At 41.2% G+C, this 16,622-nt stretch overlaps 1 protein-coding gene across 1 annotated transcript in view; it reads left to right on the plus strand.

Moving 5' to 3' along the window:
• The first annotated feature begins 3,288 nt into the window (after positions 1–3,288).
• The window catches only part of SEC63 (SEC63 homolog, protein translocation regulator), a 58,125-nt gene continuing 44,791 nt past the window's right edge, over positions 3,289–16,622 (plus strand). Inside the window, exon 1 of the mRNA XM_083856287.1 lies at positions 3,289–3,430. Coding sequence (XP_083712413.1) covers positions 3,307–3,430 — 124 coding nt within the window. The 5' untranslated portion in view covers positions 3,289–3,306. The remainder of the gene's footprint in view (positions 3,431–16,622) is intronic.

Below are 16,622 nucleotides of genomic sequence, written 5' to 3' on the forward strand. Positions count from 1 at the left end.
AGCTGTGAGACACTGAGTAATTTGAAGCTAGTGTAGTGCGCTGAAGGAAAGCAGGTGAATGGCAGAAGTGCACGATGAGATGCTGGGGATAGCCCCCATGGCTGCAGAATCCACCTGCTCATGTGGAAGGGCTCACAACCACTGCTAGTAGCATGACAGGGCTGTGTTGCAAACAAAGGGCACTTTTGTGAATTGACGTAACAGGTTCTTAAAGTATTTTGAGAGCATGTTGGGAAGATCAGATTCCTCTAGGTCACAAATAGTTATCTAATCAAGATATCCTATAATGTTATCTTCACCTGCAGTGGACCACATTGCTTCTTAAAGCCAAGGAGCTGGGGTTGTTTTTACCTGGGTGACCTTCCAGACAGGCCATGAGTGGAAAAAGAAACATTGCTTCTTCTTTTCTCCTGGGAAGCAAGGGATCATGTCACTTCTTATAGGGAAATTGAGTATGTAAGGAATGGCACTCAAATAAACCATAGAGGTTTAGGTTAGAATGGTCTCTGCTCATTACTGTTCAGTTATGGAGCATCCCTCCTTCTGGCTGGGGAAACCTGCATACTGGAGCTGATGGTAGGAATTATTTTTCTCTGGCCCTCTTTTCCAGTTGCTCCTGGCTAATAGCTGGAACAGGCTGGTAGGGAGAAAGCAGAGACAGGATAAGGCTGAAAGTAGGCCCTTATGATTCCCTCACTAGGTCAGTTAATGCCACAGGCAAGTAATCCCCTCACACACCAATGGGGTAAAGGAGGGATGTTGCTAACAACAAATAGAAAATCTGTAACTGGGTTCAGAAACAATGGCATTAAGAAACTATCTGATGATCTGCAACAGAAGCAGTGCCTGTTTTCCTCCTGATCTGGCTCCTGTGATCTGCTGAATGCATTGACCAGAGATTTTTAACAGGGCATTTACTTGTCCTGCTTTGTGTGTGGATTTTACAGTGCCTTGTAAGATCTTGGCTCACTCACTGCTCATCCTTCAAGCTGCTGCCCTCACAAGCCTTCCTCATCTAACAGGCTGCTTTCACAAAATCTGCAGGAGCATAATGGTCTTTGAAAGCTCTGTCCCTTTTTCTGCCTGAAGTAGCAAACTCAGCAAATGAACACAGAGGAAGAGCATTTCCTCTGCTTACAAAACTGGTCTGATTGCATGTGTAGGTTTTTACTTGTCGTGTCTTCATTACTGTGCACAGTAGCTTTCCACTGCCTCACAGTAAAACATTAAGGACTAGAAACTCAGAGGGACATGAGTTTTAATGTATTCAGGGATCTTCCAAAACATCTACTGCAACAGTTGCCATCACTGCAAGGAGTGTACAATACTCAGGGTATATAGCAAAAGACATAGAAGGAAATATGTTAAACTTTGGTTATGAACCCTACAAGGATCAAACCAGAAGCAATTACAGAGCATATCAATGAAAAAAAAATAGAATCTTTTATTTTTAAAAAAATAATTAACACAAAATAATTTCCAAGAAAAAATAGAGATTGCATCCTTTCACAGATTACCATATCATGGCACCAGGGCATTTGGTGCTACTCATTGGTTGTGGCATTGAGTTACCTTTCTCTCCACTTCCCACATCAGTCTTCATTAATGTTGGGACAGATCTTCTTTCTAAGGTTTTTCTTGCATGGGATGCCATCACCATTTATGTGTCACAGTTTCCCATAGCCTGAACTTACAAGAACTGAAGATGTGAGATTTTTATAGGATCATAGTTACGAGTGGCTGTACACTGGACTGTGAATCTGTAGAGATGGACATATTCCCACAAATGGGCATGATCAACAAACTTGTCGACCTCAAAGAGGTAACTTGCCATTAATGCTGTGAATAGGATCACCACACTTTTTGATTTCACACCTTTAGGGTCAAACCCCTTGTAGAGCATGATCATCCCAGCAACTAAATTCAGAAATAGACATATTTTAAATGTTTGCTCTCACATGTTTGCTGAAGGTCCACCCTTCAAATTCCGAGAACTGTATTATGTCTGAAATACTTTCCTGTTCCCGGGCTCTTCTTGTTGAGAACAGAACAAGAGGCAACAGGCAGAAACAGATGCACGGGAAGTTCCACACAAACATGAGTCAGAATGTATTTACGTGCAGTGACTGAGCACTGGAGCAGGTTGCCCAGAGAGGTCGTGGTCTCCCTCTCTGGAGATACTCAAGAACCATATGGATGCAATTCTATCCCTCTGAATGGATTCAAAAAGACCTTGATAGGCTGGAGAATTAGGTGGAGAGAACCTTAATGAGGTTCGACAAGGACAAGTGTCAGATACTGCACCTGGGAGGAATAACCTCAAGCATCAGTACAGGCCGAGGATGGGTGTGCTAGAGAACAGCTCTACGGAGAAGGGCTGGGACTCCTGGTGGGTGACAAGCTGCCCATGAGCTGGCAGCACCCTTGTGGCCTGGAGTGCCTTGGGAAGAGCGTGGTCAGCAGGTCAAGGGAGGGGATCCTGCCAGTCTACTCATCCCTAGTGAGGCCACATCTGGAGTGCTGTGTCCAGCTTTGGGTTTCTCAGAACCAGGGACAAAGAGCTACTGAAGAGGCCCCACCAGAGATCATGAGGGGCCTGGAGCATCTCTGAGGAGACTGAGAGAGCTGGGCCTGTTTAGTCTGGAGGAGTCTGGAGAGTGGATCTCATCAATACATGTACATTCCTCAAGGGCATTTGTCAAGATGATGGTGCCAGACTCTTTTCCGTAGTGCCCCATGCGAGTGTGAGGATGGCCACAAACTAAAACATACTGAGTGTCCCCACAACGTGAGGAAGAACTTTAGATGGAGGATCGCAGAGCACTGGAACAGGTGCCCGGGCAGCTCGTGGATTCTCTGTCTCTGGAGACACCCCAAATCCACTGGGGCGGGTTCCTGTGTCACCTGCTCCAGGTGCTGAAGAAATCTCCTCCAGCCTTAAGGAACCTGTGATTCTATGGTACGTGCCTCGGCACAACCCCGCTCCAGCAGGGAAGTCGGCCCGGACACCCAAAGCCGCCCAACCCCGGCCCGGCCCCGCCGCGCTCCCCCGGATCTGAGATCCCGGGATTTAGCGATCCCTGCGGGGCGGGGCCTGGGCCGAGCCAATGGGCGGCGGGCGGGGGCTGCGGGCGGTGACGCCAGCCGGGCTATGGTGGCTGAGCAGTGACACGTCTCCTTGCGCGGCCCGGGAAGGGAAGGGGCGGGCGGGGGACCGGCCGCGATCTCGCGGGATCCCGGGGCGGCCACACCGGGGGCCGCCGGCGGCAGCGGCGGCGGGGACGGGGACGGGCGGCCGGCGCGGCCATGGCGGGGCAGCAGTTCCAGTACGACGACAGCGGCAACACCTTCTTCTACTTCCTCACCAGCTTCGTGGGGCTCATCGTCATCCCCGCCACCTACTACCTGTGGCCGCGGGACCAGCACGCCGGTGAGCGGCCCAGCCCGGGGCACGGCCGGCTCCTCGCCGCGGCACCGCGGGGCCGGGCCCACCGCGGTCGGGGCGCCCGTCGGGCCCTGCCCGCGCCCCCGGGGCCGGCTGGAGGGGCGGCGGCCCCGCTCCGCCCGCCGGCGGCCATTTAGCGGTACCTGGGCCGCGGAGGGTCCCGAGGCCGCCCCCTGAGCGCCCGGCCCGGCCCGGCCCGGCCCCGGCTCCGGCTCCTGCAGAGTCATCGCCGCGCCGGGTCCCGGGCTTTGTCCGGGCTTTGCCTTCCCCTCGCCTTCCCGGAGCGTTTCGGGGTAGATGACCTAAATTCTGATCGTGGGGAAAGAACAAGCTATTGAGTTGGGGACAAAGAGGAAAAGTTACCGGGCTCGGCTTTTATGTGCCATAAGGTCACAGCGAGTGCGAAAATGGGGATTTATCTTTTTCCCCATTGCCAGTCAGTTAAATATCCGAAGTGGTGCGTTTCTGTTTCACCCTTCGGGGTGATGCTTTGTATCCCTGAACAGTGTTATAAAGTTTCTTCGACTAGTTCAGAATCTCATTTCAAAGTAATTTTCCACTTTGTCTCTCCTGCATCCCTCTATTCTTGGAAGGAGAAGGCGTTTTGGTATAGAGGCTGCACGGGAACACATTTTTAACAGCAGTTCTGACATTAAAAAGGCTGTAGGAATTGTGTTTAAAGGCTGGGTGGTGAGTGCTGAGTAAAACAGAGATGCTTGATTCTGTTTCCCATTGCAGAAACGTACCGACCTCTTGAGAACACTTGTGCTTTGCAGTCTAAGAGTCCCTTTTGTTCCTTGCATCTTTTTACATTCAGTATCCGGTGGTTACTTAGTGGCTTTGATGCCATTTTAAATGGCTTGCCAGGTGCTGCTTAACTTAATTTTATATGTAAAAGAAATACCTAGCAATGAAATCTTAATCCTGTACCTTCTAGTAAGGAGTAGGATAGAACAAACGTTGTTTTGGTGCTAAATCACAGCTGTTCACAGTCTTGATTGCTGCCAGACATGCCTGTGGCTTCTAGCAGGGCCCTGGCTGGAGAACCTTTTTGGAGGATTCATCTCTGCCCTCCAGGTACTTACTACCTGTTGTACAGCTGAGGAGTTCGTTCCCTCTGCTGAAAGGAAAGGTTTCTCTGCCTCCTCTTTCTGCATCCTGACTGTTGCAAGAGGGAGGCGTTACTGTTGTTAAAGATGTTTTGTAATCTTTGGGTTGTTCTTGAGGAGCGGGGGATCAGAGAGGGAATATTACTTCTGTAACCTTTTTCCAAACCTGAAGATTTTTGTTTTATTTTTGTTCTAGTAAAGAGTGGGAGGCAGTGGGGGAGAAAATCACTTTTTCTCTTGAATAATGCTTTACTTCCTCCGTAGTTCTTGAAGCTGCTTCTTGGGAAAATGATTGTGACTTGCCTGAGATGCTGTGCAGAATGGTGCGGCCAGCAGGGACACTCTGGGATGTTAACATCAGTTTCAGGGGGCTGACAGAAGCAAGAAAAGCTGTAGAAATGCTGTCAAACTTGAAGGCACTTTACTAGCCTTAGGCAGTTGATCCTCAGCTATCCTTACAGAATGGCAGAACATTAAAACCTGACTTTGGAATATGGCTGTATGGATTTCACCCAGTTTCCAAATAGACCTGCCATTAAATATATTACTAGTTTCTTTCTGTCTAGCCTGCGTTATCCAGTATATGGATGCCCTGCTGCATATTATTCTGCATTCAGTTGTAGTTAGTTACAAAGCTACGTCAAACCATACTTTCCAAAGCAAAAGGTAGATTTTGTTATGCTGTTGGTGCAAAGAAATGAGTCAACTAAGTGAAAATCACCAATGGAAATTAAGGGAGATGGAAGAATGAATTCTGTCTCATAATTGTCTTAATGGATTTTAAAATGTGAATGTAGTCCAGTTGTTAGTGTATGCATTAATGGCATCCCTACAGTCTCTTGATTGAGTTCTGTTCTGCAGGCTCTCTTTAAACAAAGAATTGAGGTGTCATGCAGATCATCATTTGGGACTAATGTTGATCTACTAAGTAAGTTCTTACAGAGTAAATCTGCTAAGTAGTAGAACATTGTGATGTTCAAGTTGTTTAAGTGTATGGCTCTTAGGCAAGTAATTTCCAGCAAAATCCTCTCAGTATTTTTCTCACAGCTTTTTTTTGTATGTATTCAAGCGTGCCTGTTCCAGCATTTGAACAAAATTTCAGAAATAAATTAAAAGCTTGTGATGATGAAAAATGCTAATTGTTTAGCCACCGCTTCTTGTTTTCAATGTAATTCATTGGTTTAAAAAAACAGCAAAACCTCTTATTTCAGAAGCTAAGAAAAGGCCTGTGTGTTCAGAAGAGAAATCTTCCAACACTAATAACTCCTACTTCTTTGATGAGCAGAAATGTCTGGATGTTAATATGAGATGTTATTTTGATGCCAGTTTAGAGTGGAGTTTCCAGTACTGAGGCACAGTATTGGGCCAGAGAGAGTAAGACCTCTGCCCTGTGTGTGTAGGACCAAGTAGCATTTTTCTTCTGGAATTGTTTTGCCCTACCTGTTTTAGAGATCCCAGCCTTTGTCACCCCTAGTGACAAGTGAGGACCTTTGAGGTGCAGTTGTACTGGCGAGCTCTTTCAGCTCCAGCTGCAGGAGTGAAGAAGACCAGGCCAGGAGAAGCTTTTGAAGCAAATCTGAAGCTTGGCCTCCTCACTTCAAGACTCCTTTGCAATGCAGACCAGAGCATCCAAAAGACACAGAGCAGATTCCTTTTTTGGTAAAAGCTGGGCTTTTCAGCCACATTGTGTTGTAAGAGCAGGCTAGAGCTGCCTTGACACAAGGGTGAAATGCTCACCACGGGAAGGACACGCTGCTGGTGCCTGCTGCTTCCATCTACAGATGTGGTGCTGTGGATTGCTGGTGTGTGATACAGGGCAGAGTGCCAGTGGAGGGAGAACTACAGCAAAAATCTGGGAATTGCTGATGGCCTGTAATGTCTTAGGATTTGTTCTCTGCTGCAGTTTTGTAGTAAATGCTCAGTGTTTGTTTTTGCCATAGTGAAGACTGGAAAGTAAGACTGGATCTGTATTGGAACTTATTGCTTTGAGGAAACCCAAAATATATTATGTCAGATTTGTAGTAGAATAGTTTTTGGCAAGCCATTAACATTTTGCTTTTAGTTCTTCTTATAATAAACTTTTGGAAAGCCTTTTCAATACCACTGTCTGGAAGACCAGCATGACATAACTTACATCTCTAAAGTCCTGGGAAAAAAATTGAGCTGCTTTTTTTCCCCCGAGTGTCTAAACCTGCTTTTTCCAGGCATTCTGAAAGAGTCCATAGGAAGTGTCCCTGCATCCTGCAATAGGGCCTGCTGCTAATATTTGGGGGAGGGTTTGCTGTGGTGTGCTAGACACCCTGTGAACTGTCCCATAATTTCATTACCTCAGCTTTGATAAACCAAGCAAGCAGGTAATTGACTTTGTAAACCGGATTTGTCAAAATGACTTTACCTCATTGGTGTTCACTCCAGAGCTAATAAGGCCTTTATAAAAGGTTAATTGTTCAGCTTTGTGTCTCAGACTGAAGTTTCATAATTGCATCAAAGTAGCAGTGCTCTGACAGAGTTAAGTCTTGTATTTCTCCCCATCCCTTGTGCCAAATAGGGCACCAGTGTATGGGAGTGGAGGAAAGTAATTTTAGCTAAAATGAATTTTTGACCCTTTTTAAATTTTTTCTTTCTTCTGTCTTACTTTTAATGTGTATTAGTTTCTCTGTAAGACTTTGTGGGTGCCCGGGATGGTGTAGGATGTGACTGAGGGAAAGAAAACTGGTTCATTCAGTGTTGGTGATGGTTTCAGGTGATGGTGAATATGGATTCAGGCTATATTGTTTATCCTTGACTTGTTTCTTTAAAACATATGTGTGTATATATATGTTTTATTACTTAAAACAAGTCATTCTTTTTCTGGGTTACCTTTATTTTGGGAAAATACTGGTATAAATTTAGCCTAATTACTGTGAGTAAAACCATTGCAAGGACTGCTCTTGGAACAAAAAAAGTGGTTGCTAAAAAGTTATTCTGGTGCAGATTCATTCCTAAGTAAAAGATATTTTCTGCAATGGGAATGTTAAAGTTGTTTTTCAAAAAATTGATTGTGAGAGTTGAAGAGAAAGATTTGTTTGTTTGTTTGTTTGTTTGTTTGTTTGTTTTCCCTCAGCAGTTAGTGGTGGAGTGTCCACAAAGTATCTTCCTGTTGTTGGACTCACTTTGAAGCTTGTGTAGATTAAATGTCGACATCTAGAAAGGAAATGGAGAGCAAGGGGTGAATTAATTTAGTTGGATAATACAGCAGTTGTTGCACAATGCTGATGTGTTTGCTGAACTTCGTGTACTTTTGACTTCTACCTGTGCTGCTGGACTGAGACACGTAATTATAAGGCTGTGCTGAAACAGGTGGTCATAGATTGTGATGTGCTTTGTACATAAGTACATATATCTGGAAACTTGCTATTTCATCTTTTTTAGTTTATTTAGGTCTACATTCACTAAATTATCCTGTTTAAGGGTATTGGGTATTCAAAATTTGTTACAAAGCTGATGAATAGAATGAGAGTAACTATCCTGAGTTTTTTTACAGTAACTTGAACAAAATAAGATGTTAAAAACATTTCAAAAACCCCAAAGAATAACAGCTGTTCATCCAAGGATAACGCTAATAAAAGTTTCCAGTCTCTTCTCTGAGAGCAAAGAGACAGTAGGAGCTATTATCTTCTCTGAGAGAAAAGAGACTGCAGGATCTTCCTTCTTGAAGTTTAGGAACATAAAAAGCTACTGTAGGGAAGGGAAGAAGACCAGATGAATGGCTGCATTTTTGTATCTAGAAAAAAGTATTGATATGATACAGATAAAAGCTGTTTAGTTTACTTTCATTATAATAGAAATCCATACAAAGTCTATGGTGTTTCATTTTTTAAAAAAATTATTTGTTTGGTGTTTTTGTTTGTGGTGGTGGTTGTTGTTGCTAAAGTTTTCTTGAAGAATACTGGGCTAATACAAAGACAAACTTAAAAAAATCTGGTTAAAGAAGGCAATTTTCTGCTAATCTTTGAAGTTTCCATGCGTGTAGGAAGTAGCATAGGCAGTTAGAGAACACTAGTACTATTCCAGACTTTTTTGTATTGAGGCTGGGCAAAGTACAGAAATATTTAAAAAACATAGCTTACTTGGTGACTGTTAAAAGGGAGAATATAGTATCATGTTGATACTTAATATTATTTTGTTATTTTTTTTACTGTATTGCTATTTTGAAGCAGTAGGGCTTTTTTGTATGCTTCTGTAGATAGTAGTTGGCACTCACATTCAAAACCTTGATCAGAAGTCCTGAGAAAGTTGTTCTGTAAAGGTTTGCTGTCTTAGGAACCACACTTCTCAGTATATCTGCCCACTGTACTGGATATCTCTGTGTAGTAGTGTCAATAATAAAGGTTTCTCTGCAATTTTTTGGTGTATTTTTCATTGGTGTGTGTTGAGGCTGCCCTCAGAGATTCTCATATTAATCCTCTGCTTTAAGATGCAGGGTAGGGGAACTGAGGCTGTGAAGTTTATTTGGCTGAGGACGAACAGTGAGTGTGCAGCTTGGATGTGGCTCAAGCCAATGCAGTGAATGCAGGCAGCACTTCTTCGGTTTGATCTGTAATGGAGTAATGAGCACTTGTACCTCACAGCAGCTGGGGGAGGGGAGGCAGCATTGCTGCTGCTCCCACTCCGGGTAAAATTCTTCTGTGATGCTTCTAATCCTCTGGTGTGAGATAAGATTGGTTGGAGTGGTTTAACTCTGATGCTTGTCCTTGCCCACAGCTCGCTGAAATCTCATTAACCTTGCTCCAAAGTATTTCACAGCATTTTGGTATTTGGTAATGCAGGATAAAGTACAGGATGCTGGTGAAGGACAAGATAAAAACCACAGGATGCCATGCTCATTGCTAATGTGGTGGATTAGTATGGGTGTGAAAACTTGATATCTGTGAATATAAGCATTTTGTGCCCATATGTTTGTGCTTATCCTTTCCTGTTAATACAACCTTTCATCATTGTGTCAGGAAGTGGGAGGAGAGTCAGTGAAACTCAGTTATGCATTTAAGGACTGTTATTATGTACAAATAGAGGTTTTTGAGCAATTGCATGTACCATGGTTGACTTAAACCATTTCAAATTCAGAAAAATACAGTTTATGAGGTGAATGTTTAAAGGCAGAATATGATGTAATGGTGATACTTTGTTTTGTCATTTTTTTTTACTATATTGCTGTTTTGAAGGGGTAGGGTTTTTTTGAGAAACGTTTGAAGAAGGGGCAAATGTCGTGAGATGCCATTAGTAATGCCAAGCAATTATCTCTTAAAATATTTTTCAAAACAAAGCATTTGCACAGAGCTATCCAAACTACTCTGTTATTTGGAAAAAAATGCCTGTCTTTTCATGGAATTTTTAAAAAGTATTGTAATCTTACTGTAACCACTATAGCTTCCTAGCAGTAAAATTAAATTAATAGCCCTGTATTAGAGATTAGTTGAGTAGCTTCAAGACTGTGCAGGATACAAAATGCTGAAAAGCTTTTTTGTGGCAAGTTAAAGATCAAGCCATTACAATAACTTTATATTTCATTACATGTACATAAAAATAAAGTAGTTTCTATTTTTAAAAAATTCATCCTATGTTGTGGAAGCTTATGAAAACAAAGTACTGAAGGTTTTATTACACGCCTTGTTCATTTAATGGTTGCTGCAAGGTTATCTTGACTACTCACAGAGATGACACTAAACTACTAGGATATACAGGCTATGTTTTAGAGAATTAGATTCAGTTAGGGTTTCATGGGCAGCTAAACTGTTCCTGGAGAAGGAGCAGGAATTTTGGGAGAGCAGCAAGGTAAATGACCAGGAATGGAATCAATAGTGATTCCATAGTTCGGGTTTTTTTGGTTTATTGGTTGTGGTTCCTTTTTGTTTTTTAAATTTGTGTTTCAAATTCATGGTCATGAAGAAAGGTTCTGATCTGCAGCAATTGTATCAAGTCTCTACTGGGGCTGATGTTGCATCCTTGCCCCCTGTGGTGCTGCTTTCTCCCATTGTGAGGTTTATAGGCCTTCCCTCAGTTACTAGCCAGACCTGACACGTATCTCCATTTCATGGTGGGGAGGATTGTGTTGGGTAGAAATATCAGGAGCAGGGTACAAGTGCAAGAGCACAAAACAGGTACCCAGTTTCTTTCCTGAGTGAAAAGATTAGTCTCTGCACCAGTTTTTAAATAAGTATACAATTAAGAAGATTTAAGAGGTGTTTTCAGATTTTCACCTAGTATCTATCTTTTATAGGAAATTGCTTACAAGCATTTTAAATTCAGAAGATTCCTTTATCTAGTTGGCTGGATGAACTGTTTGAAACTAGCTTATTTGTAACTACTGTGGCTTCTGCAAAGACTTACCTTACCAATGAAGTTTCAAATACCCTTTTTTCTTTAGAAACAAAAGAATGGGCATACTGGGTCAGATCAGGTGGGGTTTTTATATGGTATTACAGAAATGATTGCCTTAAGGAGGGAATAGCAGGACAAGCATAAATGGTGCTTCCTTTGCATATTCTCTGTGTTTCCAGTGGTTTTGAGTTCAGTAAATTTTGGTATAGCATCCATGCCATTCTGTGTAGGGGGAGTCACCGTATCTGCTGCCCACACCACAAATAATCACCTTTGTTTTGCAGCTGCTTCTGGTGTTGCTTAATGATTCTTATTTGCTCTGCTGGAAGAGGCAGTAAACATTCAGTCCTGGCTGTCACTTAGGTTTTTTACAGCCTTCCATTACCTCGCCTTGCACTTTACTCTCTCAGCTGGAAGATTTGTAAATTATATTTTGGACATAAATCTCTTTATATGTTTGATGGCCCTTGTTCACCCTGAGTGTTTTCTGGTTGCCCCTCTATAAGAGGTGGGGACTGTGCATCATACTTGAGGTATGTACAGCCTCAAGGTTGGACATACCTCTGGTTTATGTGGTAGAGTAATAATCCCTTGCTTTTCTTGTAGGAATGCTCTAAACACATGCTCTGATTTTTATTAGTAATAAGGATTCAGCTGAGGTTTACATAGAACAGGTTCTCACAACACCAAGATTGCATTTCTGAGAGATAATGGTCAGCCTTGAGCTCATCCTTGTATACACAGAATTAGGATAGCCCCCACTGCACTTCACACGTTCATACTCTCAATTTCATGTGCCATTCAGAAGTGCACTTGCTTGATCTTTACAATTCTTCAGGATGCCCTTGTCCTTGTTACCTAGAATAAGTTAATATCATCCAGAAGCTTTATTTTACTGCTCACCCTTTTAGTCAGATTACTTATTAATGAAATGTGTTGTAGTTCCAACACAGATTCTTGCAGAGCTCCTGGTGATTTCCTTCTGCTGGGAGAACTGGCAATTCACTCTGTCTTCTAGTCACATATTTATTTTTGCAATAGTTAGATGGTTGTCCTGAAAGATTTGTAAGAGGAACCTTTCAAAAGCCTTTTGGAAACCACAGACTGTATCAGCAGGATCTGTTCCGTATGTTTTACTTCCTTGAGAGGACTTTACCAAAAACTCTACTGACGATAAATGGATATATGGTACTTATCCTTGTGTCCACTAATTCTATCCTTCATTAGAGTTTCTTCAGGGTGTACATCAGAATAATACTGACTACAAGCATTTTTAATGATTGGTGATATGCTAAGAGACTTGTTCACATTTGTTTTGGATTGAATGTGTTCTGGTTTCCTCCCCACACCAAACTGATAAAACTAAGCTAATAGTTAAGAGTGTTGTTGTTGGCTTCATCTAAAATTGTTAACCTTGACTGATGTGGGTGTTGTTCCATAGTAAAATGTTCAGTTTTCTGATTCCTCTCAGATTCTATTAAAGTTTTGCAATGCACTATAGGACCAACCCTACTATGAATTTGGTAATTTAGGTGATAGAGCTTAAAGGTTATTATAGTTATTACAGTTTTGTCAGTGCAAATGTGACAGGTCACTAAAAGGAAGGACAAAGTTTGGAAATGGCTTGATTAGCAGTAGTGTAATGTGGATCTGTGCCTGGCTGACTCTAAACAGAAGGCTTGAGTAAGTAAACTCTGAAAAGAAGTGAATTTTCAAGATACTGAATTGTCTTATGTTGCTGTTTTTTTAAGCTGTTAGTAACAAATGCTATCTTTTGGTCAGCAAATATGTGTGGAATTGTGGGAATGGAAACTTAGGTTACTTTTTGTTCCTTTTAAGTTTTATCTAGTTGCTGCAAAACATGCTCTGGAAAAAAGCAGTCTTGCTCTTAAGTCTTTCACAGGTTTCTTTGTAGTTAATAAACTGCTTGGGGTTTTAATACTTAACATGACTCAAAACAGATGATTTTTTTGGCTTATTTCTATGAATATTTACTAGAGAGAAAAATCTCTTTGAAAACAATGAGAGTGAGATTATTCAGCTATGAATGTTTTTGTTAAGAGGCTAACCTGGACATGACCTCTTTATAGATAAATAATGAGGGTAATGAGGACAATTCTTATAATGATAGACATTAAAGCTAGAAAGCATCTATCAGATGGTTTAATTCTTCACTGCTATGGTCCATTCAAAGTCCTGAAATGTGCTTTCCATTTTTAATTTTTTTTTAAGTAATCCTAAAGGGAACTCTTGTGCTTATTTGAAAGCTTTTGCGTTTAAGCAACAGCATTTCAGAACACTTTAAAATCAATTTAATTTGTTTCATGCCTCTTAATTTGGGGGTTTAGAGTAGAAGTCAATCCTATTATAATAAAGTTGAAATAGCTCAGTGTTTCTGAGGAGTTGCTGACTTTGGAGGAGTTTGCTGTGAGTTTCAATCCTGCCTCTTAGTTGCTGGCAAAGAGGAGTTACTGCTTTTACAACATAGTTTTTAAGTGTTTGTCAGTGTCTTTTTTTAAAGTAAGTGTGTAGTTTTGTTCCTAATCCTGACTTTTAAAATTATTCTCAGATAACATACTATATCCATGTGGAGTCTTATTTTATGATAATTATCAAGGAAAATGTCAATAGAGTTAAGCATTGATGGCCTGATGAAACAGTAGGGTAGCCTTTTCCTACTTCATCTGTTATCCAAGAAATGGTTATGTGCTTAAGAAAGTAAATTTGTTCAGAGAGCCTCAGTTCAAGACCTCAGTGAATAAGTTGTTCATACAATTATTTATCTTCTGTTATTGTTGAAGTAGAAAAAAGCCCAGGAGTTCAGATTTTGCATATATTTTGTATATATTATATATATTTTTTATATACACACACATATATATATAAAATATATTTTGTATATATTTACATAACTGTTGAAAGTAAATAGGAGCCTATTTAATTGTACAGTTTAGGGGTTTAAAACTATAGAACTCTGAATAAAATCCAGCAAACCCAGAAATTCTTGAGAGTGTTTTGACTGAGCCTGTTGTCTTCAGTTTTAACAGAACAGATGTAATACTTAGAGCCATGGTATCCCTGGGCTGTAACCTTTACTCAAGAGTTGCATGCTGTGTGTATTACTTGCACTTCTCAATGCTTTCCACAGGTACAAGTTTTCCATTCAAGTGTGGAGAGAGGATGACGCTACAAATGAGTTTTGTGAAAGTCTGGTTTTAAAATGGTCTTGGCATTTCCTAGGGCTGCAGAACAGTGTCACTCTGTGTTCCTTGCTCAAAGAAGTAATTTTCTTTCAAAATCATTCTCCTTTGGATGAATTGTCTGCAACTGGTGGGCAAAATATTTCATTTGCACCTTCTCCTATTTATTTTTCTAACAGAATCCACTGGAGCTGTATTTTAGACTATGTGACTTTGCTTCTGCTAGTAGCCTGAAGGTAGAAAGAACACAGGAGGCTAGGATGTATTTCTGTTCTTTGCTGCAGTTTGAGGTAGAATAATGGAAAAACCGATGGCTTCCATGTATTCTGGATATTAGCTTTTGGCTTGCTTTTGGCTGTTGTAAAAATTGACTGGTACTTTAAAACTTTTATATACTTTAGATATAAATACCGATGCAAATAGTCTTATTTGTGGTATTTTTTTTCCTAAAACTGACCTTTGTTTGTTGCAGCTGAAAGAGGATTCTGGAGGTTAAAACTTCTCAGTATAATTGCAGCTGTACCTCTTTCCATTCTCTCTCTTCTAGAATTGCCTGTCTCCAGTAACAATAAATGTGTAGTCTTCTCTTTTTTTTTTTTTTTTTGAAGGATGAAAAAGAATCTCCCCTCAATTGTTTTTTTTAAGCACTTTCTAGAACTGTCAGAACCTGAAACAAAAAGATTAGGTCTAGGCAGGGATAATTTGTCAAGCATTCCTGAGGATTGGATGTATCCTCCTGTTTCTTTGGAAACAAATATGTAAGATGGTGAACTTCAAACTTAAGCCAGGCATGGCTGAGTTGTAAACACAGGTTGAATATAACCTCTGGAAATGGGAAATCCAATCTGTGATGAGCTTCCTTCTGTGTCTGTGTGTCCTGTGTCCTCACCCACTGGGTGATCGGTAAATCAGAGAAGAGGTTGACACAGATACAGGAAATTTTTGCCCCATGAGGATGGTCAAACTGTAGAATAGGTTGTTCAGAGGCACAGTGAGCTCTGTCTTTGAAGCTACGCCAAAGGCCTACAGCCAAACCTTGAGCAGCTGCTTTTTTGGCTCTCCTCTCAGCATCAGGGTTGGATTAGAGGTCTTCTCCACCCTTTCCAGTCTGTTAGGTTGTTCTGTTTTACCCAAAAGCTGTCTGGTTTGAATTACCCATGCAGGAAAAGCAGATGCCTCTGGCTTAAAGAGCTGGATATTCAAGAGGTTTGCATAAGTTCTGATCAGAGAAGTCAATTGTTAACTTGTTCTCTACTCATTCCTGTTTTGATCCCTGGAATACAAAAGAAGTGACTGCAACAGTCAACAAGGGAGTACCAACCTATGTCATCTACCTAAACTTCTGTAAGGTCTCTGACAAAGTCATGAAAGAGATGGCACTCAGGTTTTCTTTTGTATCAGTACTAGTTATATTTCTTGAACATGAAAAGTATGTTAAGATGTCGTTTTGGCTGGACATTTGCATACATTTTTTAAGTTACTAAAATATGCGCTTGTGAGAACCCTTGGGAGTAAGAATTGTATTGGGGAAAATCTGGTTGTGAATCTCAGGAACTTTGGATGTGTCGAGAACAATGTGGAGGGAAATAAAGCAAGCATGAGATGCTTTCCCAGATTATTTACAGGATTGAAGTGGCAGTCTAATCCTTATGTGAGAGGGGTGCTTTAACAGTACCTTGATGCATGGGTTAGTGTTAGTGAGATTAACTCAAAGGCCCACAGGTGCATTATGCCTTTGCTTTCCAAGGCTCTTTAGTACCTATTCCTAAAACCATAGGAGAGATTCACTATTGTGGAGGATTTTGCCCATTGAACAAGAAGTGGTTTTGACTGGAGGAAAAGCATTTCCTCCCACCCCACACACAGTTGTCTCCCTGTAATCCCATATCAAAGGATGCTGTCTGAAGTGCTCTTACACAGTAATGGGAAGCCATGATCTGGACTGAAAAGAAACAAGAGAACTCTACTTCTCTGCTTTTAAAACTCTGAACCTCTTTCCCTGACAGAATATGGATTCCAGAGCTGAGATTCAGAGAAAGTACAATTCATATTTCACTGCAAAGCTTTACCTTGAGGATTGTGTAAGGTATTCACTCCAATGTGATCAGGGTCGCCAGGATATTGCAGGGGAGTGTGACAGTTTTGTGGCATGGTAAATTCATTTGTGTAAAAAGGAGGCTCCTTTTGTCAGACAAAGGCAAAGCGAAAAAGATCTGTTTTATCCACAACTTGCTCATTAGTAATATGTTGCTGCTTTTGTTAAGCACTGGAATTATCTGGTATTCTGTCCTTTGCAAGCCCTTGTTTGTTTGTCTTTCCTTTTTTTTTCTTCTTCTTCTTTTTTTTTTTTTTTTTCTTTTTCAAAATTTACTCTCTCATTTTTTTCCCCTTTTTTCTTTTTCCTGCAGCCATTGTCTTCCTAATATGATAAGTGTTTTCTCTGGTGCAGTTGCAGGCTTTATCTGTAAATAAACAGGAAGCCTGTTTTTCCTGGATACAGTAGGAATATAC

Source organism: Zosterops lateralis, assembly GCF_965231275.1.
Source record: "Zosterops lateralis genome assembly, chromosome: 3".
Classification (NCBI taxonomy): Eukaryota; Metazoa; Chordata; class Aves; order Passeriformes; family Zosteropidae; genus Zosterops; species Zosterops lateralis.